Genomic DNA, 25,046 nt, shown 5'->3' on the forward strand with positions numbered 1-25,046 from the left:
TTCTTCCCATTTCGTTTCTCTTCCTCTCTTTCTCTTCTGCTTCCAATCTCTCCTCTCCTCTTTTCTTCATTCCTCCCTTTTCCATTTCCTTCTGTTTGGTCAGCATCCATGTGAGTGTGCAATGTGCTCCATTGTCTGCAGAAAGCAAAGATGGATCCCGCTGTGCTGTGTGTGTAATGTAGGAGGCATAAAGTAGTGCAGGAGTCTTGCATGTCAGGGGGACATTGGCACTTATGATTGGATGGATGCTATTTTGAGCATCCGTGGCCCGTATCCTCTTGCCTGCATAATCCTCATGCCTGTGTGAAATACATCTAACTGTAAAGGAAGGAGTCTCCGTCTGTGTGTCTGTTCTTCGCTTTTCTCGACAACCATTCATCCGATCTACTTCACACTTGGCAGGTTTATTGTTTAGGACTAAAGGAAGTGCAGTGTTGAGTGGGAAGTTGCTTAGATGAGATGTTAAAGATATCATAAAAAGAAAACATTTAGTGGATCTTGATCTGTCCAATCTGGTGGCCGCCAATACCGGTGTAAATACCAGCGCTGCATTTGTTTACTAGCGGATCTTGATCTCCAATATGGCAGCTGTGCAGATGTATAGCTGCAACATAAAGCAGCTAAAGGAGTCTTCCTGTCTGTCCTTTGATTTTTCTCAACAACCGATCATCTGATCAACTTCACACCTGGCGGGTGTATTGCTGAGGACCTAGGGAAGTGCAGTGTCGAGTGTGAAGTTTTTTTTGGATGAGCGCCTGAAGTGACACACAGCAGCCGGAAACCGCTGAGAGAGAACACGACCCCTCCTGAAGCGACACACAGCGGCTGGAAACTGCAGAAAGAACACAAGCCTGCCTGAAGTGACACACAGAGGCCGGAAACTGCAGAGAGAACATGAACATGCCTGAAGTGACACACAATGGCCGATACAGAAAGCACATGACAGACATAAGAATCACACAATCTTATTTTAGGACAATTTCACCTCAATGAAACTAACTAAAATGGAAGGAGTGTCTGTCTGTGTATATGTATGTATGTCCCATTCGATTGACTTCACAGGCGGGTGTATTGCTGAGGACCCACGGAAGTGCAGTGTCGATTTTTGAAGTTGTTTGTTTGAGTGGTTCTTGAGAAAGCGGCAAGCAGCGATACCAGAGGCAAAGCAATCAGCCCGTTCCGAACAGGCACGTTTTGAACGGGCACTGCACTAGTGGATTTGTAAATGTAAGCCCAGGAGCTGGTGTGATATTGAAATGGACAGTGCTTTTTTTTTATTGCTGACTATGAGTGTATATAGATGTGTGCTTGGATTTAAGAAGGGCATATAAAGCTTTTGGGGAATAGAATCCCTCAGATGGGAAAGTCAGCGATCTGAGACTGTCAAGAAAGGAGACAAAGATGGAGGGATGGCTCAGAGGGTGAGAAGGAAACAGATGTTAAAGAATGTGCAAAGAGAGGGAAAGAGATGGAGGGAGGAGGATACCGGGAAGATAAAAGAAGACAACAAACCTGCCATAAATGAAAAGAGGAAACAGAACAACTGAAGACTATACAGAGACGAGGTGAGGTGGTCGGAAGATGCAGGGTCTAAGACAAGAGGAAGTGAGGGAAAGAAAAAAGAGAGAAGGTATTGATTCTTTCTGCCAGCTAGGGGGGGAAACCCAAGCCAACTGTGCTTTCTAAAATTAGAGCCAAGGGAAAGGTGGAAGGATGGAGGGATGCAGTGGATGATAGATAATAAGATAGAAGGGAAAACGGTGGGAGAGAGCAGCAAAGAAACTTTGGCACTGTTTTTATCACAATGCACAGTAATAACACTAAAGAAGGGTGAAAAGTGCATGCCTATGAATAATAAATGGTGAGAGCAGTGGTTGAGCAGTGGTTATAGAAGCAGGATAGCTACTCAAACTGCAAAATGAACCAGCACTTTAGAAGCTGGTCATTATTTTGATTACACTCAAGAATCTTTAGAATTAAATGATTTGAATCACTTGCATTGTGTTAAAGCACTGTGGCAAAGTGATTTTGAAATGGTGATGAAAGAAAATAATATGCACCTTATGCAATTTATATAGGTTAGATCAAAACTAGCAATCAAAACGTCTCACTTATAAAAAGACCAGTGCTTAAAACAGGGAAAATAACTTGCTTATTGACATTTTGCAATGTCAATATTTCAATAAAGAACTGCCAGTTTGAGGCCTCTGGTATTGTGCGTGCTGGCTGGCATGGCTTACTGGGACGCTTAATGGAACAGAGCCATCGTTAATGTTATTAGTTCCACCTGTGCCTTTCCTGCTATGACAAGTCAAACGTCTGCTGTGAAAAGGTCTATTTTGCTGTGTTTCTGCAATATTTGTTTCGACTAGCTATTTAGTTTTGCACTATTGTAATTATAGTTTTGATAAATGGAATGCAACATAGAAACCCAAACAAAACAGAGTCTGAAATCACTCTATTAACCATGCAGTGCACTATATTAATCGTCTTACATGTGAATTTTTGTTCCTACAGTGGAACACAAATGTAATGTCCATGACTATACTATGCTGGCAATACCCCGACGCAACACATTTTAAAGATGAACAATTACAATAGTGCAACACTGCAGTGTATTGATTATTAATTAACTAACTAGTGACACCTGGTTCTTCAGTTACTGACACTAACACTTAATGTTTGGTTAGAAAAGTGGGAGAATCCTGATATTTAGAATTTATTAGGGTAGCACAGCACTTTGTATCGCTGGTGAGAGACTTGGTGGCAATTTTCATGGAATTTGTTTTGTTTTTCCTTCTCTAACGCTACACTTTAACCTCAGATGTTAGCCATAGATATTAATTTTGTATGGTTGTAGTCCAGCTTATCTTTTTTTATTTAGATAAAGCACAAACTGGCCCTTTAGGTACATAGTTTCACTGAATGGGCTTCGTTAACTAATATGTGTGTAGAAATGTTCTTAATTTGTGCACAAAATAAGTGCGTATGCAAAATTACCGTCTGATTGTGCACCGGCCAATTTTGTTCTTACCACCTTGCGTACGTTAGTGAATCAGAATCATTCTAAATTGACAGGTGCATGCCTGCTATCAGTAATTAGCATGCTACCACGCCCCCATTTGTCTATATAAGGAAAACTCTGTTGGAGCAGTGCAGCAGCGGAGAGAGCTGTTACTCTTTGCGAAGAAGGCCATGATGGTAAATATGTAGAAAAACTTTACTGCTGGTGAAATGCAAACAATAGTTTCAGAAGCAGAAGCCAGAAAAGGCAGATTTAGCTGGTAAACATATCATTGGCACAACCGTTTGGAGCGCGATTGGGAATCCTGTATATAGCCTGTTGCATCACTACCACACAGTACGTCTGTAACAAAATAAAAATGGTAAAAGTGTAGGTCTGTGGAATTGATCTAAATAAATCTCTACTGCTGCTCCAGCTGTGCATCGTGTTTCATCTCTGTCAACAACAGGCTGTAGAGGTAAAGTAGAGCGTCCCTCCCTGTACCGCTACTGAACTATCAGGCTGTGAGGACACTGAACAGGCTGCTGGTTAACCAGCTGCATATATCATGGCCAAATCTGATGCTGTCACATTCCAATAAGGAAATTGCCATTGTAAATTGTGTATTATTAGCAATTTCACACTTTAACTGTTGTATATTTAGGTCCAATCATCTTTGAATTGTGGTTCTAATACACTGTTTACAGTGAATAAATATTGACTACATCATTTTTTAAGACCATGGGACGTTCATGAGTTGTGCATATGCATGGGCTAAGGCAGTTCTTAATTTGTTTTCAGAGTATGAACAAATTAAGGTAAGAACATATTGATGAATCCTGGATTCAGCTTAAAATGTTTGTATGCACGGTTTAAGCATAGATTTGAACGTACGAACTGTTTGTGAATGAGGACCAATAAGTTTAACATTCTGAGGCTGCTGTTCGAGCACAGTGACTCACTGTTTGACATTAAACTCTGCAGTCAGGAAGTCCAGTCCATTTTGTTCATGTCTAATTGAATTAACGAGTGACGGCTTCCGCCAAAAAGACATTAGTCCCTGACACTGACAGGCGTACTGGGCTACTTTTTGGCAAAAGCTTGTAAATTACACTTCAGCTTGTAATGAAATCCTCAGCATCATGTTGGGGTGTTGATTCCCCGTCAGGCCTCATTTTGCAACACTGACGAGCTTGCGCTACATTACTCCTCATTTAGCACATCCTCATGATGTACAGTACTGTATATATCTGTAGTGCATAACTGTCCTGCTAACTGCCTGCTCTTTCCTCTGAGGATTAAAGGAAGAAATGGGTATCAAAATATGCAAACAAATCTTCTAACGCAGACAGAAGAATTGCAGCCATAATGTGCCGCTGTATGCTGTAAAAAGTGCAATTTCTCTGACGAGGAGAAATAAAAGAAAGAAAATTTGCCTATGGGGAAATTAAATTGGAAAGACTGGAAAAGTTTCTGAGTCTTTTGACTGAACGAGCGGTACGCAGGAACACTTTCTCTCTGTTCCTTCACACAAAGTATGAGGACTGAGTGAGTATTCTTTCAACTACATCGGCCAGTTTGGTCAAAGCTATGGATACAGAATGAAAGAGAAACGCTTGTATTGCATTGAAGAGAACAATGAGAGATGTTTTTGCTCGTCATCACTTTCGCTCTCTCTCCTCCATTACCTCTCCTTTTAACTTGTATAAGAAAGCAAGAGCTGTTAATGAAACAGAAGTGGACACATACACATAAACATGCACCAACAGACTCACTGGCATCAGCAGTTTTCCCTATTTAGTGTAGCTCCCTGATTATGTGCTTGAGATAATGGGTACAAGACTTAAGTCAACTTTACCTCCTTCTCCTTTTGTCTTTCTATTACCACATCTTTACCTTTCTGTCTTAAAGGGAAACTTTGGTATTTTCAATCTGGACCCTATTTTCCCATCTTTTTGTGTCTAAGTGACTAAGAGGGACAACAATTTTTGAGAACTGGTCCAGTATTGAGTGAGAACGTTGCGGCTGGCAGTGGCGAAACGGGCTTCATTGTCAATAGCTATATATATATATATATAAAAAACTGATGCAAATACAAACATGTATTCACACAACTACCCCACAATCACATACATTCAGTGCAGGACACAAACGAACACATGCATACTGTACAGGATACATTATGCTGACACAAATTTGGAGTGACACATAACATAACATACACATTCTTACATGGAAATGGGTTGAAGCAAGGCACACACACACATGCACATCACACATACATAATTAGGAACAAACACACAAACAATCATTTCTCTTACTTTTTTTTTCCTCCACTCTTGTCATCTTTTCTTCCCCTGTGTTTCTCTCTCTCCCTCTCTCTCTCTCTGTCTCTCTCTCTCCCCCTCTCTCCCTCTCTCTCCCTCCCTCTGGCTGTGTCAAATGCTGCAGTGTGGGTGTCGTCACACAGACTACAGCCAAATCTTAGTCTGATACACGCACGCACATACACTGAGCAGCGTGCGGGCGCATGCACACAACTGCAGTCTTATGAAGTAGAAAACCCATTTCTGCCCTGACTACATTTGGAAAGAGTGAGAGAGTGAAAGAGGGAGAAAAGGGAGGGCGAGGGATTGAGAGTGAGATGGAGAGAGGGGAGGAGGAGGGAGGTATGCTTGCAGTGAGGAAGCAGTGGCAAGAGCATAGGAGGAAGAAAAATAGTGTTTGTCCTGATTTTGTGTCTAAGTTACTAATATTGTATCTATACTGATAATACATTTAAATGTGTTTGCGATTCAGTGGGCACAGCTCTGTGCATAAGCAAACACGAATCTATCTTTGTTTACAGCTGGGTGTTTCACCACCGCTTATATACTGTATGTGTACAGGCATGTGTGTGCACGCCGGTGTCCAGCAGTGTGTGTTATGTGGCACTCTTTGATCATTAGGCAGCTGTACTCACTCCTCCTTTTCATCATTTCATAGACAACAAGCTCATTATGCTTCCATTAACTGCTGACAGAGCAAAGGGTGAATGAGGGCAGGAAGGGGACTGAGCGAGAGAAATGAAAGCAGAGTGGAAGAGAAGGGCTGACTAGTCCAAAAACAAGGAATAATGCCCAATTATTAAGAGAGATTTGGGAAGAGGGATGAGCAGAGAGTAGGAGAGGATGGATGGGGTGAAAAAACGGGTATGAGAACAGGGAGGAGTGGGGGAAGATGAGGGGAAGCCTTAAAATGTAGTTGAGTGTAAGTAAGATGTGAAAGGAGGGATTTGAGAAAAGTGGATGCAGTACGATAGACGGAGAAGGGGAGACTAAGAATAAGACTGACTTGACATTTTGACCTACAGTATGTGTGATTATTTGAATTCACCACACACTCATCACTTTATGTGATATAAAGTTAAACTTTTCAGCAAAACTCCTTCCCATTGTTTTTTGCTCATTCAACTTTGCAAACTGGTAAGCATGCCTGGATGCAGTAACTTTTTTAATTTGCTCAGATGATTGATTAATAATGGGTAAGTAATGATAATGGATAGTGCAATTGTAAACTTAATATGAATGGTGTCAGCATTTTATACCCTACTGAATGTAAAAGTTATGAGTTTTAGAGACATAATAAAATGTCATCTTTACTGTGGCTACTTTGAAATGATGTAATTTTGTCAAAACTGGTTTTCAGCACAGGACACAACGATGAGGTCGATATTAAAAGAACAAGTTTTTCAGGAAGTTTACGTCAGCTGAAAGGTTTGGTCGGGTTAATTTTTAGATTTAGTACCAGTTTGAGGAGATATCTGCATTCGATAAGCTCCTTGGCTAATGAATCTGTTATTGAACATCCTCGCTCTGGATTCAGGTTCAATAAAATGCTCTCAAACCCCTATCCTAACTGTTTCAATGAGTGGCAAGTACAGGAATTGTAAAATGATAGTGTAACGGTGTGTTCACCTCGAGTTACTTTATTCACCCCATACAGTCAAAATGCTGACCGTACATTAGCTGTAAGCTAGCTAGCAACGGATATACCGACCGTGTCTGTGTGTTTGTGTTCAGTTCAGCTTCTAACTGAACTCAAAACTCAGAGCTGCCTGGATGAATTTGCATTGACTTTGTATGTAATCACGAGTTTGGACTTGAGCAAATGTATGTTTTATTGGCTATGAATTCAGCTTTTCATTTGTAAGAGAAAGAATGTGTTTTTTTCCCCCCAAAAGTTACATAGTGTCACTTTAATGCAGAGTGCCAAAATCCATCCAAAATCAATTGATCTCTTAACAAAGAATGGTTCACCAGAAATTATTGGTGACCCTTTTATGCGTGTGTGTGTGTTTAACATACCTGTAATGTAACAGAGATGGAGGTTTCATTATCAGATTACTTTAATAACCTTACATGTACTGCAGGGCAGCCAAAGCTGCACATTACCTGAGGAGAAATTGGTCATACACAGTCCCACCAGCATGAGAGCTCCACTCATTTAGAAATGGAGAGGTGGCAGATTGAGCTGTGGGAAGAGGAGTAGATTGAGGGATAGAAACCGAGGCGAGCAGACAGAGATGGAGAGGCGGCTTGTGTAGTAATGGGGGTAGAGAATCAGAAAGACACTTGTAAAACGTTATGGTCTCATATATCGCAGGAGTCAGAGGGATGAGGGAGAAGGCGGGAATGAGAGATGGAAGGTAGAGATACTTAGAAGTTTAGAAGCTGTAACCCTGGAGGTAAGTGAAAGAGGCCCTTTTAGTTGTCTTTATGACTGGGTTATTTGGAGTTATACTGAGTTGGCCTACAGTACACACCCTAATGTATTTGTTCTGTAAGTCACTCTAAAGGACCATGTCTACAAAACCCATAATATATAACCTCATTTTTCCTTTCGAGCAGTAGATTTTTTATGGTAATAACCCCCCTATAGAGTTACTGTTTCCAAACATTAAGAAAAATGTCTTTGTTTATTTTTGACCTTTCTGACTTAGTTGCAGGGATGTGAAACAAACATTTTGACATGTGGAAGTGTGCTGTCAGTGACATTTCATAAAAGGCCAAAGTCGAACACTTGGGATTTCTGTAGGAGTCTGATTAAATAGAGAGAAGAAACTTGAAGGCAGATGAGATTGGAAACACAGGTGGACAGTTAAAGGTTACAGGGCCAAGGAGGTAGAGGAAAAGTAGAGAAAATAAAGTGCCATGCAGCATAGACGCACATACTCATATATACCCGTATAGCAGTTTATGTTATGGTGTCATAAAACATGACAGTTTGGGTTGCCTTACTGACAGCGAATCAGCCCACAGAAACTTTCTCTGAACCGTTGTGGTGTTATTTTGGGATGAGTCTTCCTTTCTGTCTCTTTCCTTCAGTACATCTTAAGTTATGGCTGCGCTTTGCACTTTGATGTGTTTTTTTTTTTTTTTGTTTTGTTTTTTTTCAAATTAATTGATAGTAAACATCAGATTTTATGAGCCCACAATACTACATGTCCATACATGGCCTGTAAACTTCTGTTAGGAAAGGCAATACAGACAGATTTTAAATCAATACAGCCACAGAAGACACATCTTTCTTTCCCTCTTCATCTCTTTAGCGTCTGTGTATGCACTTCATTGTTACATCCCTTCCAGACAATGTACAGCTCTCATTACACTGCTGTCTGATGGTCTTACAGCTTACAGGTACTTTTGATTCACAGGATCTTTTAGCAATGCAATGCAGGAAAAATGTGCCTCCACATCATCCTTGATGTTTTGTCATGATACGGAAATCACATTGAAATAGTTTGTCTGCAGCTATAAAATAATGGCTGATTATGTTTGTTTGTCATACAAATACTTGATGTTTAAAGCACAGAAGTAATGCAAATGGAGCACACAGTCATTGTTTATTGCAAATCTCCATCAGTGCATCTAAATTTCCTTCAAATGGCTTTCAATGGTCTAAAGTAGCCATTTTAAGACTACACAGACTGTTTTAGGCAGATTAGCTCTTTGATGTACTCACTTTTTTGTCCCAGCAGTGGAAAATAATGCTGGAAACGTTGAAGAGAGAAGTGCCGGGAAGAGTTTGTTGTGTTGGAGTACAGAAAGTGTAGCTTAGTGTTATCTAAAAGATTTTCAAAGTCGTGGCCTAATATTCAGCTGATTATTTAGCTGTCTCCTTGAGTGAGACTTGTTGAGACACAATAACAAACAGTCTGCATCAAGCGAAAGGTAAAGAAAAATGTTTTACTTCTCTGTATAGTCCTTTCCATAATGTTGTCAACAATCTGAGCCTGTCAGTGGCAAAAATATTGTGTGATTTCATTGCAGCCCTTTTTAGCGGTTGCCAGCTGTAGCGCCCTTGCTCAATACTGGACCAGTTTCAAAACTTGTTGTCACCATTAATCACTCAGACACAAAATGATGGGAAAATATGGTCCAGGTTGAGAAATCCTGAAGTTTCCCTTAAGTAGACAAATTATGTCTCTGTCTAGTCTCTTTCAATCATGCACCTTGTTACATGCTGAATGTGATGGTGGAATTTCAAATGTTGGTTTAATTTCTTTCTATGTGCTTAAGTCACTTTTTCTTAAACGTCACATCAGCAATATGACCAAGTCAGACCCGAAAGCTATGTAAACATTTAATTTTACCCTGTACACTGAAAATCTTTAGCAGAAAAATGACTCTAGGGATGAATGAGGTTCTACCCCAGGTTGTAGCTTGGGTGTGTGCATGACAGCTGTGTTATTTATCTAAATATACAGTAAGTATTGAATTAAAGTTGGTACTGGCAGTTATCCAGTATTAAGGACTATTTGTGTCAGGGGGCCCAAAAAACTTGTCTATGAAAAATGATTTAATAATTGATAACATTTATGAGTGATGTATGAGAGTGAACGTCCCTTGTGCTGATAATGGTTTTTAATGCTTCAAAGGCAAAATATGTTTTAATATCCATCATTCCTGCAGTCTGCAAGAAAACCGAAAACTCTTCTTACATGATTATGGCTACTTTCCCTTTCACACACCAGGTGCCAAATGTCCCTTGAACATTGTGACCAGTCGTGTCATGTCTTTATGTAACACAGACACCTATGTCTGAATAATAAAAATCCATCACTGAAAGAGCATTTTTGCTCCACACACTTCTCCTTGTCAACAGTTGTGTGTCTTGAGTTGTGTACATCATGTAAAGTATGTTTGTGGCTGTGAACCACTCTGATTCTTGTGGCCCTTCCTTTCATCACTCTTGCATCACATATTCAGTCATTATTCATCCCCAGGCCTCTTATTAACAGGTTCCACTGCTTTAAATCTACAGGTGCTTTGATTTTGCTTATAGCTCTAGATCATTTTCTATTCATCTGTTTCTTTCAATATATCTCCACTTTTCCTTTACTGTTTGTTTGTTGTCCAGCCATCTGCTCCACTATCACTGTCTATCTTCCCTCATCCTCTCCGTCCTTTGTTCTGTCTCTCTGCCCTGTCCATGCATTGCTCTCTTGCCATCTGTCCATCTGTGACCTTTCAGCCCTTGGTCACTCTTGACACACACACACACATTTTCTGAAGGCTCGAGAACTGTAAAGAGAGAGGAAGAAGAGAGTGATGAAAGTGGAGCAAAGGACAAGTGCCACATATGGAGAGATGGCAGTGGGGGGAAAAAAAGAAACCTTTTTGACTTGCCATGTAAAGGAAGAGAGGAAAAAGATGAAGGGAGAGAAGCAAAGGGAGAGATCAGAGAGCAGCGGACAGAGGGAGGATGCTGGAGAATTCAATAACTCACTTCAGAAAGAAGTGGTTTATTTGTGGAATATGGATTTTTACCTTTTTGGGTGTAGTCTGATAGAATTTGCCGGTTTTTTAACAGGTTTACTGTGTATATCCTTATCTACCAGTAAGTACTTGCATCTTGGCGTTACGGTGGTGTAATCAGTACAGATGCATCCCTCCAAGTGAAACCTGGTTCTGACCTTTTGTGTTAGCATTTATCCAGGCTGCTAAAGTGTAAACAAATTGGGGGCAGCATATCGACAGAAATTTGAGGTGTCCATCTCTATTCTAAGAAACAAGGAAATGCAAAGTCTCTCTCATAGGTCTTTGGTCCCTTCCCCCAAACATGTCACCCCACCATCACCACCACTCTCACAATGTCAAAACTCTTATTTTTTTCACCTTCTGTTGATGATTTTAGTTAGTTTGAATGTTTTAAGCCAAAAAAATAAACTAAAAAACGACTTTACTAATTTTACTATTCTACTAAAATTCTTACATATAGCACCTTTAAGTCTCACACCAGTTGTGGTTGCTAAGCCTGACCTCTGACATCTCAGTCGATGGGTAAACATGATGAAACTTCCTTGTGGAGTTCAACTTAAGCACTAGTTGAGCAGAATAAATTTTCCTAGAGAAGCTTGAGGAGGTCTGGCCCTGATCCAGGGCACGGATGTCCCCTTGACCTCACTTATTTTCAGTTGGCAATCTGCTTTTAAAAATTCTTACCAGAGTACTTCTCAGCAATGGACAGCTCAGTGTGGCCACTGGTGGCTGGAAAACCGTTTGAGTCAATAGTATTGCTGCACTACAGCTTCTAGTAATTAGCCCTGGATCAGAGCTGGAGGAGGTCCTGTAATTAGAGTTATTACTTACAGCTTCTGTGATTTATTTTTACTTGTTTTTCAAAGTCTTGTCAGACAATCTGTGATGCCTCACTTTGAAGTAAATGTTTGCACTGAAAGAAGATCCTGACTTCTTCCAGTAGTGCTTACCACATGTCAGTCATATTAAGAGTTTTCTCTTATTTTTGGCACACTCTCCTCTCCCTCATTTGTATGGATGCTGTAGTTTTTGACAGCTTGAAGAAGAGTGTAGATTCCCCAGAATGGAAATATCATATAAGGCTGCAGTTGCAAACAATTTTTTTTTTTAGCAAAACATGGGTATTTTCCCTAACTGAGAACCTGTTACTAGTACATTTTGTAATACTAATGATCATGCTCGTCAAACACTTATGGGTTAATTTGGGCATCAATTCAGGAGGGAGTCTTATCCCGTCTCAATACTCCACCAGAATTAATGACATAATAAGTAAAATTTCCAATTACCGGACCCTCTTGTGTAAAACCTCTCCCATGTGAATAGTAAGAAGTATCAATTTCATTATTGTTTTATCCCTCCCATTCAAATCTGTGCAAGCCTTTGTATCCCTCATACTTCCCCTGAAGTATGTAATTTGATGACCGGCCATTTTGTCCTCTTTTTGTCCAGCAAATGTTTTAGCGTAGAAATGAAGCTGCAACATGAGGACAAGTGGAAAAGGAGGGAGGATGACCTGAATCTTAATAACGGAGGCAGAGGGATGAAGTGAGAGTATGGACAGGCATGATTGAAGGCGAAAAAATAGAAATAAGTGATGGTCTTAAATCCTGGAAAAGAGCTGGAATGGAGGGATGAATATATGAATGGGTAAATGGGTGGAGGGATTCCGGTCAAGCTCCCTTCCATTACAGCTGGGATGAATATGAACGTGTGGGTGCATATGGGATTGTGCGTGCGTAGGCATACACATCCTTGTGTTCATCATGATCATGGGTTGTGTGTGCCTTTAGGCACGTATGTGATATGTGTGCACCACTGTATATGTGTGTGCCAGTGTCTTCTAGTTGTGTGTGTGTGTTTTGTGATCGGGTGGGTGAGCTGCTGCTTTGGCAGCTCCCTGCAGCAAAAGGATTAGAGAGGTGGCACCACTGAAATGGAGCTGATCTATTTGTGAGCGCGCGTGTGTGTTTGTGTTATTCTGTGGTCGTATCAGCAATGAATCGGATGAGAGTTGTGTGTGTTGTGAGTCTGAAAGGGAATTGGATCAGATTACAGAGAATCTTGGCACCAGCTTAACTCCAATCCCCACAAGAGAGGGAAGAAATGAAAGAAAAGGAAGAGAGAGAGCTGCAGTTAAAGGGGAGAAGCAGCAGTGATGTGTAGATGAGAGGAGAGTAGAGTGAGATCCACTGTAGGATCTGCTTATGTTATAACTGCTGGGTGATATGACTGTGTGCCTCTAAAGTTGCAATGTGTAGCACCTTTAAACAGCTTTTCATTTTTATTTTGTGATACCCTTGTGTATTATACAACAAAGAGAAACATAAGAAAAATATCATCAGCCTCTATTTCATAGCAGTGCTACGGTTTCCAAAATGAAGGCCACATTTGCCATCAGCTCTATTGTTGTCATAAAGATGCTAGCACTTGCTCCCTTCTTCCTCACCCTGTTGTCACTATGTGTGCAGTTTTCTCTTTGGATTTACAGAAATTAAGATGTAGGGATATATTTTTTTTTCTCCATCTGTGCTTTTCTCATTCAACCCTTTGGCAATGCCAGAAGCTCTGCCTTAGCATATTTTACTTTGAGAGAAGAATGTACCCTCTTCCAGTATGGTGTTGTAAAGCAACCCACAAATTTCCTACTAAGACTGAGCTGATGGCATACCAGACAAAATGCAGTGTAGTGGCTGTATGTTTTAAACACAGGGGATTGAGTGATTCTTAAGGTTAAATGATAGTTAACTCCCAAATAACAGGATGAAAAGATTGAAGGGGTATTGGTTAAACCCTAGCTAAAGCTTGGTAAATGGACTGCACTCATATACAAAGCACTTTACAATTTTTGCCTCTTATTCAGCCATTCATACACACTAAGGAGCAACTTGTGGATCATTTGCTCAAGGACGCTTTGAGACATGGACAGGAGGAGCCGCGGATTGAACTTCCAGCCCTGCGACTAGTGGACGACCCACTTTACCTCTTGAGGCACAGCCGCCCAGGTCTTTAGGAGACTTAGTTTTTGGCAGCTTTGGACTCAACTCGGACCCACCTTGTACTTATCTCGGACTTAACTTAAGTGGTTCAACATGTCATGGATCAGCAGGGATGTAAGCTCCTGAACCAGGTTTCATGCAGTTTTATAGCAGAGGTGGGCCACCTCGCCTTGAAGCAAAGACCACCTCCGCTAGCATCATAATATTTTTTATGAATTTATCAAATAAATCATTAACTATAATATATAATCTTTAGGGGAAAAAAGAGCACCTCGACTACACAATTTTCTTGAGAAATTCTGCTGTATCCTCATCAAAATGTTAATTTTCTTCATCTTAAAAGGTTAGTTTTTCAGTTTTATTTAACTGTAGCAAACCTTCTAAAAATCGAAATAATTTAATTTTTAAAAGACAAGAAATTATGTAAAACCAACACGATGAAGTCCACTGTACACCAGCACAAAGTCACATATTGTTTGTTCTCGCATGCAGCTTCATAATAGCTATAGCATCGATTATGTGTTCAAAACAATTTAAGTTAAGCGACAGACTTGTTTTTTAAACCACTTGTGTCAGTCCACTGGTTCTGAATGTCACCCTGCAGTAAATTGACAAGCCGGACTGCACTAAACACATACACACAAGCACACACACTAATGTTACCAGACATAGCCATTTAACAGGTCAGTACCATCGATTGTGCGATTGATTTGTTTTGTTCCCTGTGTTGCGTAATGCACATCACACATAAAGCTGAGGAGCATGTACCGCATTACTCTGACTGCCCCTGGGTATTTCATGACCCAGCATGCACTGCTCTCTGGCAGGTGGACGTAGGGTGGTGACGGGGACGGAAGGGGGTTTGGACTAATCGGAAGGCTATTTGGGTGGTGCGCAGAGACTCATCGATATTGTTGTACCTCCCAGGATTTGCATGTAGTGACAGCGATCTGGCAGCAACAACCTTGCAGAGGAAATCTCCTTTTTCAGAGCGTGAAAGAGTAGTGAGACTGTAAACTTGATGACCGCTGGGAGTGTGTCTATGTTTGCGTGTTTGGTGCTATTTGTTTGAAATTTCACCTTTCACAGGCAGTGTTGTGGGCTTAGTTTAATTGAAAATGTGTGTAAAAAAAAAAACAAAAAAAAAAACAATCTTAAAAGTTCCTCTATTCCATCTCTCCATGACTAATCCAAGCCAGGACTCTGTTGTACTTGTTTCTGTGCTTTGAGTTCAAAGACAAAAAGGATTGTTATGCTTACTGCAAACTCTCATCTGTTAGGATTCTTTGCCAGTGTGTCCTTGCAGGAATGAAACTGCAGTAAGGTCCTAAAAGACAGATAAGGCTCCACACAGAATATAGACAGTTCTGCAGTCTCAGATTTATGCAGACTTCATCAGAGAAAACTGAACAAATATTTGCCAGGAAAGAACAAACAGTAGTCTAATAATTGCCAGTATGCGGTACACCTGTGCACACCTTGGTGATAGAAACTCCACCTCATGGGGAATGGGGATGCTGCGTGTTTCATGTTTCAAGAGAGCCCATGAAATGATGCCACTGCATTTGTATGATTAAAATAAATGGGGGTGGAACACAGTTAGTAAAAATGAAAAGAGCATGATGCAAAGTTAGAAGTAGGTCATCAGTGGTCCCACATTTGCTCTCAAGAATAAGCAGCTCAGTCATAGAGTATTGAATGATGATAAGAAGCAGGACAATGGCCATTTCACTGAAAGCAGCATAGACCCATTAAGGCTAATCACAAATTGCTGAATCAAAGATACTGTGGCTCCAAAAGCCAAAAGGGATCCCATTGGTAATACTGCTACACTTAAGAGTCAGTACAACTTCCATCTCAAGCATCACTCTACTTAAAGCAAAGAAGATTAGACAATGTGCAGTGCCAGCAGAAAACATGACTACGCACACACAAAATACTCATGCAAACAAAGGATCGTATGAGCGCTTCTCAAAACTGCCAGCCTAAATCTTTTCAGGGGTACAAAAGACAATTGTAAACTAGCCCTCAGCAATGAACTACTGCATAAACGCTTGGAAACTGCACTGTACTCCATCCCTATACTTTTAACTACACTGAGTCTGAAAATTATATTTTTCTAAAATCAACTAAAACTATACTAAAAAAGAACATATCAAGTTGCTGGGTTCAGGGATATATTAAAAGGCCTTCTGCCGAGCTTTCAGAAAACCTGCAATTTCTTGACTGCTAGAAAGTTTCCACTGTGATGCCATTTAGTCCCTGCAGACTGCTGCCATCCGTGCAGACTAAATTGCATCACTGAGTTCCTGCAACATCTTTGCCAGCCCAGTAAGGCCACCAACATCCCATTCCACCTCATTCTGGGGACACTGTGTACCTTCCAGTGTCAGTGTCCCCAGTGCGTCTCAGAGGTGCTGAGAATGCATGGGCTACTGAGTCATCTCAAGACTCTACCTGCCGTGTCATAATCATCCTCTTGGAAATAATTGTTTGAAGGGACTTTGGCCATGAAGGATGCGTGGGTCAGCAACAGCATTTGTCTCTAAGAAAGAGAAAAGAAAGAGAACACTCCCCACATCGGCTTACTGCCGCTACCTTCCTGTTCTCAAAGGCAGTAAGGACTCACGTATTTAAGATAAGCGCAGTTCTGATTTTGCTGTCAGCAACAACCGAAAATACTACAGGGTAGTCAAGATCAAAAGTCCATGTGGGGTTTAGTTATGTTTACGCAACTTCATCCTTATTTTTTCACATTTGTTTTTAGTCTTTTTCAAATATAACTATGAAGTACAGTAGCTTTGGAAGACGTAAACATTTGACATTTTAGTCAAACTTAAGCAAACCTCTTCCAGGTTAGAATGAATTTGAACTCACTGCTTTTTCACCAAAATGCACAGAGTACATCCTTCAGGACGAAAATGTTGAATACATTTCCTTCCTCAATTCCCTCAACATTTGTAGAGCAGATTTTTGGTTGAATTTGAGGCCTACATTGTTTACATACTGTACATGTTTGCTTTCTAGCATCATCATCTTCAATGTCTTTTTTGGTGCATTGCTGCATTCCTACAGTCCTGCACAATACCTGCTTAATATAAATACAAGTATTAATAACTTCCACAGGACTCCTTCACAACTGAAACATATTCCTAAGGGGCTTTTTTAGAAAAGAGTTTCTTGGCACGTTGCCTCCACCAACTGTTGATTGACAGAATAGCTTAAAACCATCGGCAGGATTGTGTATGTTTCTGGTCCTCGTGTGCATGAGATAGAACAAAATTGGGACCACTCTTAAAAACTTTGCTTCATAGCACTTCTAGTAGTCAAGAATTTCACAGTGTAATAACAATGTAATCAGCTTTTTCTTGTCAACATTATAGAGAGATTTTGTCACATTTTTTGTTTAACAAAGTCTGTCCTGTCAGCAATTTGTCTTAGTCATGGAAAAAAATGGTCATTAATTGATATATTTTGCATTTTTTTTGTTACTGAAGTTAAAACAACCCCTGAGTCATACAATGTTGGTGATTGTTTTATCACCACAGCTTGGCTTTGTTCTCAGTTGATAGGGGAAACGCTTGTGATTGTGTGCTCAGTCACTCTTTAGTTATAACAAATTGTTTGTCTCAAGAATCTTGTACCGCACACGCACCACTTATGTACTAAGTGGTTATGTCCTAGCTTGTGGCTCACCTTTTAGCTTCAACAAATTTTGCCATCCTCCTCTCTGAGATCAACAAGGTGTCTTAGCCCGGAGGATTGCAGGCTATTCTGTGTACTCACACATAGTGGCTGAAGGAGACTGCTGGACATCACAGGAAATTTTTCATCAGATCCTTTGTGTTTGGGGGGGAAAAAAAATGAACGCTTTTTGCAATCTGGGTTTTTATGCCGTATCTGCTTCACTCCATCTTGATGATAAATGATTTTCACCCAACATTTTTCCCACTAAAGTGAACTCTGAGAAATTTCCTGGCACAGTGAGGAGCTGTGGAGCGAGGAAAGGAAAAAAACAAAACAAAACAGATCTGTCAAGAGTGCTCATTGAATTCGAATTTTGACATCCTGTACCAACATTGCAAATGGTCTTAAGCTGAAGTGCTTGGAGAGAGAGAATCCAAGGAGAGTGACAGTCCTGCCATCATTGAAGCTCTCTGCTTTTCTTCTCCTCCCTGATTACTAATCTAATCCACTCTTTCACTTTCCACATCTCGTTGTCCTCTCCCTCCACTCCCACTGAACACTTTAATTCCTTGTTTCTGTCCTCCATTTGATCCATCAATCAGTCTTTCTTTAACTCCTTCCCTTCCTCCATCCATCTCATCTGAACTCACCCATTTTTCTCTCACTACTTATGAATTGTTCTTAACTAGTGCAGTGCCCGTTCAAAACATGCCTGTTGGGAACGGGGTGACTTCTTAGCACCTAGAGAGAACAGTGCCCATCCCTGAAATGCCTGTCATGCAGACTATCAGTAGACAATACATTGTACTGATGCTCTCTAAACGCCTCACATGTAGACTTCCTTGAATCCCCAGCAATCCACCCGCCAGGTACGAAGTAGAAAGGATGAATGGTTCTTGAGATATGCGAAGGACTAACATACAGACAGAAATTCCTTGCTTTATATAGAGAGACATGCATTTTGTTTCACTTTCTCGCCCTCCATGAATACCAGCTATCTGTCTCTGTCACTTTTTATTCTAAGCTATATATTTACAGCGTGCATACATCAGTCCAGGGTTGATTTTAAGCACAATCATACACAGGGTGCGTCAGCAGCAGGGAGCTAATTGTGTGAAAATACATTATGCTTTTTAAAAAATGCTATTTAAATAGAGCATGTGGCACCCCACTGACCTCTCCTTGTGCTAGTACAGCCCATTGACTTGCCTGTCAGACCTTATAAAACAGTGACCACTCAATCTGTTAAACTGGCTGCTACTTCACTCAATGACTCAGTGTGTATAAGAGTGCAATATGGAGTGACACATGTCTGTGAATTTGTTTGTGCTTGAAAGTCTGCAGAGATATTTGTGCATTCATGTCCCTGTGTATACACTGTGTGTGTGTGTGTGTGTGTGTGTAAAGGCTGAAGTGTGTCTTCTACTGTGGTACTGCCTTTCACTGTTAGAATTTATCAATGAGGCCTTGAGCACTACCCATATGCATTTGTCATCACTGTTGCAGGCTGTACAGAAGGTACCTACACACAAACGTAGGCGCACACACACACACACACACACACACACTAGCGCGCAGTGAAAAATTTGGCTGCATACAGAGAAGGTTAAGAGAAAGGTGACTTGAGCTGAAAATTAGCATTTGGTGTGTGCACACAAGGGAGTAGCCTAGCTTTAAGCCCACACAGCCAGCGTATGTGTGTGCTTGTATGTATAGTGTGTGTGTGTGTGTGTTTGTGTATGTGTGAACATATAGACACATGCATACAGATTTGCCCTTTCCATGTGTATGAGGCCGTGTGATTCCTGGCTGTTTCACTTGAACTCATGGGTTCTGTATTAATCATCCCAGCAGCTGGGTAATAGGAGGTCACACGTGATGCGTACATACACACACACACAAAGAAGCATTTAAATTGTTAAATTTCTGCCAGACTCTGTTTTAACAAAAAAGAACAAAGCTGCAGAACTATTGAGCGTGTGGGTGTTTGGTGTCAGTAGGTTTTCCGTCTTTGTATGTACACTCTCATATCCCGGTGTGTATGTTTTGGTTTATTGAAGTTTGCATGTGTGTTAGATTGTCTGTTGAGGTGTGTGTGTGTGATCCTTTTTAATGAGTCTCCCGGTAAAACCTGTGGGGAGCTGCAGGTGCCATAAATGGGACTAATTTCTCTCAAAAGAAAAAAACTGCTTACTGTGTGTCAGAATAATTTTACAAAGATGATGTTTTACAAGGTGCAGTGAAAATTACTTGCTCCATGTGGAGGTGTGTGTACTTGATCTTGGTCTGATTTCCTCCCGAGATGAGATTTCTTCACACAAACTTGATTCTACTAGTTGTGGACGTAATAAGTAGTTGTAGGTGTTGGTTTTCTCTGATGAAAAAAGACAGTATTTGAGTGTTATGAATGCATACTTTCTCTTTCTGTAACTACATCTCCAAAACATCTTTGAGCTTATTTAGGGAGGTTTGTGTTTCTTGAGTTGCCAAATTCTAATTGCTGCAGTTTTAGCTTAGGGCCATCTTTATATCTGCAATCCTTCCCTCTCTTTGCCTCTGCCCGTTTGATTGTCTTGACATTGATGCTCACCAGATGTAGGAAATCAAAGCAACCCTAAAGGCACTAGGCCGGTTTAACAAATAAGGACTAAACATGTGTTTTTCTGTTTGAAGACGAGAGTGATGGAATTGCTCTAGATCATTCACATCCTCCCACTTTGTTCACCCATTCTGATCGCCACCAAAATGGACTGCAAGGAAGGAAAGAACAAAGTAAATACACAAAAATGTCAGCTCAAGAAAGATTTCTATACATGTAGGTGGTGCTGTTGCCTTTTCTTGGGTTTTCACAGCTGTGCATTCTGGGAGAAATTAGATTGTTTTGGATATTTGATTGCTCATAGCCCTCATATCCTCATATCCTTCACTCAAAGTGGGGAGTACGCTTCATAATATGGCAAAGCTTTGATTATAGGAATAATCAGTGATGTTGCTTGATCCGATCTGAGGAACTAGGAATAAACTGCCCTGATTGGTTAAATTGGTGAAAGTGGTGGGAACACCAATCAGGTTGCTTTGCTCAAATCATCAGTGTAATTTGAGGATACCAGTCTACTCTCAAAATTATAATGATAATAATAATAAACTTTTTTTATATAGCATTTATATAGCAATTACAATCTGCTTGCAGCTCCCACTGGACAAAAATCAAGCTGAGGCTGAAACTACCCAAGCAGAGTTTTGGAGGATGAGTGTGGAAAGCGCTGGTGTTGGTATGCTGACATTTGCCTCACAGTTAACATGTTTTGTGCTGAATGGAGGCATGTTCAACTACAACTACAATAAAAAAAATGTAACAGAAAAATGCAGAACAGTCTATTCAGGGTGATGGAATCTTAGCAAAGCATAATAATTTACACTACATGAATATATGTTGAGATTTGTCTTTTTAAATTTAGACTTTAAAAATTAAGATTTTGAATTGCCCACCAAAGAGACGCATCACAACACATAGAACAGCTCTGTATGGGTGAAAAAAAAAGAAATATAGTGAAAAATGCTGCCACTGTAACTGGCATAATTAAAAGTTAAAATGGACACTAAAATCTAAATGGAAATGTTCAGTCATTGGTACATGATGAACATGTCTAATTAAAACTGAAAGGAATATACTGAGTCAAAAGAAAACCATCTCTGAAGAGGTTACCAGAGATTGGATTATTCTTCATTGTGTGGTAAATGAAGAATAAGCCATAAAAGTAGTTATTGAAATGTTTTTTTTTATGTTTTAAGAGCCGTGCATTGTTTTTTAATGCTATATTTGCATGCTGCAGTGCGGATTTAAAATGAAGAAATTTCCGTTCCAAGAAGAGAAACATGTTTTGGCAGACGAAATGGAAGTCCTACACCAAAGACATGGTTTTGTACCTTTTTTAGAAGCTTTTGAGCGTTGTTCAAGTAAGCGATATCCAATCAAGAGATGATTCAGTCTGTAACAACAGTAATGATCCACGTGCCTCCATACATATACAGTGAGAGGTGTTAGGAACTATGCTTTGCTGTCAAGCGCTCAGTAGTTTTCCATCTTATTCCAGTCAGCATTACTTCCTTGTGGTCCACTGAACCAGTGTCCCCAGTGCATTATGTCTGCCACCGCAACACTCACTGCTGGCAACTGTTCCGTATATAATAACCCAGTTTCGTACAAAAACAAAAAAACAAAAAAAACCCCAACATTATTTATGGTTAGCTGGCCTGGCCACATATGTTTTGGAGGAAATGTAATTGCTTCACTGGCAACATTTTTCCAATACAGGAAGGTATGAGATTGTTATACTACAAAAAGTTGTAGGGAGGAAGTCAGGGTGGATGATTAGGCATACAAAGCACGGGACTTTGACAAAACAAACACAAACAAACAAACAAAAAACGGGTTTAATGTCTCATGTACCACCTTTTTGCTAAGTTTAGGCTAATTAAACACTTAAGGAGAGATTGTGGTTTGTGTTAAATATAAATTTATATTGCTTATGTTGTCACACAGTTTTGCAGATACAGTATTTAAAATAATAGTTTCTTGATAATAGTTTTTCTTATGTTAAATTTAAAAAGTAATCCTGCAAGCTGTATTTGCTTATGCAAATCATTGTGTATCAATGTAAGTTTAATGAGGAAAGGGGGGGTCGCATATGTAATGTATACGGAGCAATACATACATAAAGCTGATTATCTTGTGCTGTTAATGTGTAAATATGTGAGGCCCAGTCATCCTTGTAGCATGTTTGGTTGAGTGGTGTAGTTTAGAGGGCATATTAACGTCTCTTGAACTCTGAGACTAATTCTTGTACATTTATCGTACCTGACACTGATTATGATTGCAGTGTCGTAGCTGAAAGGTAGTGAGGGAAAGTGGACTTTTATGATGATGAGCTTTTAATAAATCCCCCTTGATTAATGATGTAATTATTGTATTACAAGGAAAATGATGAAAAATACCCCCCCCCCCCATCTCTATAGAAATAAAATATGAAGCTTATTCTTTCCTCATTTTGTGTTGTCATATTTGCATGGACAGAGGACAGGAGTTCTTGTTCTCTGGGTTTGGGCTTATTAAGATGAGTGAGTGCTCCTTCTTGTTTACACACCTAATATTACTTGTACAAGTCAGAGTAATAAAACTGCTTTCTTGCCATGTTTTTTTTTGCCGCAGGTGGGCTACGAGAATGCAGGTACCGTGGAGTTCTTGGTGGATAAACACGGCAAACACTACTTCATTGAAGTCAACTCCCGACTCCAAGTTGAACACACGGTCACCGAAGAAATCACAGAGTAAGTAGCAGATGTTTACTGTACGTGTGTGAATGGGTGCAGGCTGGTGGCAGCTGGATGGTGGCGGCGGTTGTCGTTTTGTGTGCTTGTTTGGTATCATATGTACATAGACAGGTGTGCGGCTTCAAGGTTCCCACTGTGAATAGCCGCTGAATGAAAGTTTGAAGTATGGAGGAGGTGAGGGTGATTTCAAAGTACATGAGATAGAAGCAAGAAAGGACAGAAAAAAAAGAAATATGAAGAAATGGTCACAGTGAGTAAAGGAGAGGAAAAAAGTATGAATTTGACAGAAAGCTGACAAGTACAAAGAAACAGGTTTAGGAGAGAGACTGGGAAAGAGGAGAGAGCCAGAACAGGTGGGATCAGTGAAGAGGGAAATATGAGGTCAGAGAGGGCGAGAGACAATAGATATGAAGGAGAGATGTGAAAAAGAGAGAGCGGATAATGAAAGATATAAATAGCATTCCGCTCCACCGATGACCTGTGAGATTTGTTCGACTGAAACAACACAGATGGGTGTCAGACTAATACACACACACACACACACACACACACACAAGACGTAAACACAAAAAAAACACACGAGTACAGGTGTGTATGCCCTTCAGTCACACCCAGACCCATAAATCTTTGTTCAGCGGCGACGTGTGCACACAGAAAACTACGATTACACTAATTCATATTGAATTTCCTGCTTAATTAGCTCAATTAATGAATTAAGCTGACAAACTAACAAATCAGTACAACTAATACATGAAGTCATGGGCACCGGGGGAGATTTGCATGGAAACAATGAAATGATTTCACCTGTTCCTATGGCAACGCCAGCCATGTGATTGACAACTTTGTTAGTCACATTCTCTCGCTGTCTTGATCAGTCTCTGCGCTCTTGTTTAGTGTCTTTCATCTTTTGTGTCTGTCTGTCTTTGTTTTGTTTTGGTTTTTTTTTCCTTATTACGCAAAGAAGCTGTTTGATCAATTCATACAGTGAACTAAATCAACTCTGGATGAGTGAAAAATGTATGAGTAAACATTGAGCTTCTGTTGCGACTGGTGACTGTTTTTCTTGATCATCACCAGGACATGAACTTTGTTTTTCCAAACCATTAATTTGGCTTCTTTGTCTCAATCATTCATGCCAGCCCACAAAACAATAAAGTGAATTCAAATGATGATCTGATTGTTAGAGCTTCTGAAGCAGAGTAAGGTTATGTCCAGAGAGAAGCTCAGTAAAGCAAACAGTTACATGTTATTAACTAAACGCTTGTTGGATTTACTCTCACTGCACCCACGCAGGTCACCTAATGTGGCTGAATAGACATCTTCCAAGGACTGTGTGGGCCCGTAAAGACCCTCTCTGACTCTCCCGGTAGCTGTTTCCCCTGTTATGGCATATTTATTTATATATAAGTAGATCAGCATGAAACCACTGGCAGGAATGGGTTATGTTGCCAACAGCCCATCCTCAAGAGAAACGACAGTCTAAAACGACACATCTAAAATTCAGGCCGGCAGAAATGACCTATAGTTACATTACAGGTGAATTTTAGACTTATACAGTCATTTAATTATGAGGTTGTGTTGGTCACCACATACTTGTGTGAATGAATGAAAAACAAAGAAAACAGGGACCTGCCCATTAAAAACAATCCCCACAGCACTACAGGGGATCAAATACTCCACAGGGCACCAAAGACTGTAACACAAAGGGAATATTTTTAGATGGAAATAGACACGTTTGCCTTCAATAGATGTTTGCCAATAAAAAGGCAAAAGCAGCTTTCAAATAATAAACTTAATTTTGATTATTATTTGATTTTAGTGGGTGTCAGTGAACCACAACTCCTCTGGCCAGAGCTGCTGTTGGTGCTTCGCATCCAATATAACAGATTGTTTTATACCATATGTTTCTCTGATTGGACTATTTTGGTTTACATAGCACTATTAAATCTTTCTTTTTTCAGTTTCTGTATTTTTACCCACTTCAACATTCTTCCTTTGTTGAATTATCTCTAATTTTCTGTCCTTTTTATATTTATCTTACTATATCAGTGTTTAAAATAAGCACAGCTGTACCATGGTGGTTTTAAACTGGAGATAATGTAGGATATTTATCTATCATAAATCATGTATTTCAAGTGTACATAGCATATATCGCTACAATATAAACTTTCCAAAATTGCCTTTCTTTTCTAATACTGCTATTGAATGCAGTGTCATACATTTTAA

At 40.1% G+C, this 25,046-nt stretch overlaps 1 protein-coding gene across 4 annotated transcripts in view; it reads left to right on the top strand.

The window, feature by feature from the left end:
* The window catches only part of LOC121889179 (pyruvate carboxylase, mitochondrial-like), a 298,909-nt gene that overhangs the window by 41,569 nt on the left and 232,294 nt on the right, over positions 1-25,046 (top strand). For all 4 annotated transcript variants that reach the window (XM_042400939.1, XM_042400938.1, XM_042400940.1 and 1 more), the window contains exon 10: positions 22,699-22,817. In XM_042400939.1, the coding sequence (XP_042256873.1) occupies positions 22,699-22,817 (119 nt within the window). The remainder of the gene's footprint in view (positions 1-22,698; positions 22,818-25,046) is intronic.

Source organism: Thunnus maccoyii, chromosome 22 (assembly GCF_910596095.1).
Source record: "Thunnus maccoyii chromosome 22, fThuMac1.1, whole genome shotgun sequence".
In the NCBI taxonomy this organism is placed as follows: domain Eukaryota; kingdom Metazoa; phylum Chordata; class Actinopteri; order Scombriformes; family Scombridae; genus Thunnus; species Thunnus maccoyii.